The sequence below is a fragment of the Olea europaea genome, unplaced genomic scaffold (assembly GCF_002742605.1).
Source record: "Olea europaea var. sylvestris unplaced genomic scaffold, O_europaea_v1 scaffold1330, whole genome shotgun sequence".
Lineage (NCBI taxonomy): Eukaryota > Viridiplantae > Streptophyta > Magnoliopsida > Lamiales > Oleaceae > Olea > Olea europaea.
In genome coordinates, this window is record NW_019230782.1 from 20553 (window position 1) to 22842 (window position 2290).

Sequence of the window (2290 nt, forward strand, 5' to 3'; positions counted from 1 at the left end):
TCATCAGAATGTGGAGGCATCTATTCCATCCTTGCCGTCATCTCATTCAGATACAGAGTGCTCATCTCAGATTGAGGTTCATCAACAGGGACCCTTTCGAAGATCTTCTTCTGATGACTTGGTGGGTTTATGTGAGAGGACAGAGGATGATGGATTTATCCCAGTTGTTCGAAAGAGACATCCACGGGCTACTGATACTCCACATCCGAGCAGAAGGATAACTCGGAGTCAGTCACATGATACCTCTTCACATTCCCCTTCTCTATGAGTGCCATCATTTGGAATGTGAGAGGTGTAGCTAGTGTAGCTACTCGTCGGCGCCTGAAGAAACTTATACAGCTTCATCAGGTTTATCTTCTAGTTATACTGGAGCCTTTTGTTCTGCAGCAGAATTTTGCATATACACAACGCTATCTGTGCTTCGACATGGGAGCTCAGAATGAATCGAATAAGATCTGGTTTTTCTGGAATTCGGGGACTAGTGTTACTGTTATTGTTGATCATCCCCAGTTTCTTCACGTTAGAGTTGAGGATCCTAGACTAGCGCGTCCTATCTATTTGACTCCAGTCTATGCATCATGCGATTCTACTATCAGGAGGGATTTGTGGGCGGGTCTTCACCACATCTCCCTCAATATGGACGATCCTTGGCTAGTTGGGGGAGACTTTAATGTTATTACACATGATGGAGAGCGCACTGGTCATAATACCCGTGATTGTGTTACTACTGCTTTCTCTGATATGGTGTTAGACTGTGGTTTAGAGGATGCGGGTTTCATTGGAAACCGATATACTTGGACCAATGGTCGGGTCAGAAAGAGATTGGATAGGGTACTTATTATTTCTACAGCTACAGCTTTTTGTCAACAGCTTACAGTGAGACACTTGAATCGGACTTCATCTGATCACTCTCCTTTACTGCTTCAGTGGGTTTCTGATGATGATTTGGGGCCTAGACCGTTCAGATTCCTCAATGTTTGGACCAAGCACCATTATTTTTTAGCCTTTGTCTCCCAGAAGTGGTCGCTCCCTACTCATCTCACAGGGATGACTACTCTATGGGAGAAGTTCTTTAGGCTGAAACAGGGTCTACGCTGGTGGAACCGACATGTATTTGGAGATATTTTTCAGTGGGTGCACGATGCTGAGGTTGGGATTGATGATGCTGAGATAATATATGATAGAGATCCCACACCGGAGCACCGCAACTTACTACATCATGCCCAGGCAGTTTTGAAGCAGACCTTATCTATTGAGGAGGGCTTTTGGAAGCAAAAAGCCAGTTCACATTGGGTATGTGAGGGTGATCACAATACTCGATATTTTCATACGATGGTTCAGGGGCGCAGGATCAAATCGCGTATCAGGTCTATCAAGACATAGGTAGGGGAAGTTTTATCTACTCCGACTGATATTTAGACTTCGGCTATTGCATTCTACCAGGATCTCTTATCTGCTCCTCCACAGCCCTTGGATCACATCCGTTCAGATGTAATTCCCAGACTCTTGACGGTGGACGATAATTTGGCACTAAATTGCCCCCCTTGATGCATGAGGTACGGGAGGCGGTTTTTAGTATTGGTGCTGACAGTGTCGCTGGCCTAGATGGCTTCTCATGTATATTTTTCCAGCATTGTTGGGATATTATTCAGGAGGATGTTTACAGGGCAGTATTGGATTTCTTTGATGGAGGTCATCTTCCACGGGGTTTTACTGCTACTTCTATTGTCTTGCTCCCTAAAAAGGATGGTGCCTGTAGATGGACTGACTTCAGACCGATCAGCTTATGCACGGTGTTCAATAAGATTATTACAAAGCTTTTGAACACTCGGTTAAGTACTCTGCTACCACGCATTATCTCCCCTCCACAGAGTGGTTTCATACCATGTCGTTTGATTGGAGACAATGTTTTACTGGCTCAGGAGCTTCTTTACACTTTGGATGATAGAGTGCGAGGGGGTAACACTATGCTGAAGTTAGACATGGCTAAAGTATATGATCGCATGGATTGGGGTTTCATTTATTCTGTATTGGAGGCCTTTAGATTTGATCAGATCTAGATTGACAGAATTAGACGATACATTTCTGTACTTCTAAATGGCCGTCCATATGGTTTCTTTACTCCCTCACGAGGACTCAGACAGGGTGATCCTATCTCTCCATCCTTATTCATCATAGCGGCAGACTACTTTTCACGCCTGCTCACTCAGAGGTTTCAAGAGTATCCCAGTATGTGCTATCGACACGGAGGTAACACTCTTGTTTCCCATCTCTCATTTGCTGATGATAT

The 2290-nt window shown here is 44.5% G+C and overlaps 1 protein-coding gene across 1 annotated transcript; it reads left to right on the forward strand.

The window, feature by feature from the left end:
- Positions 1–264: 264 nt before the first annotated feature.
- LOC111375047 lies at positions 265–1548 on the forward strand. The gene is made up of 2 exons (XM_022997837.1): positions 265–1293; positions 1420–1548. The coding sequence occupies exons 1-2, from the start codon at positions 265–267 to the stop codon at positions 1546–1548; spliced, it is 1158 nt and encodes a 385-aa protein (XP_022853605.1).
- The last annotated feature ends 742 nt before the right edge of the window (positions 1549–2290 follow it).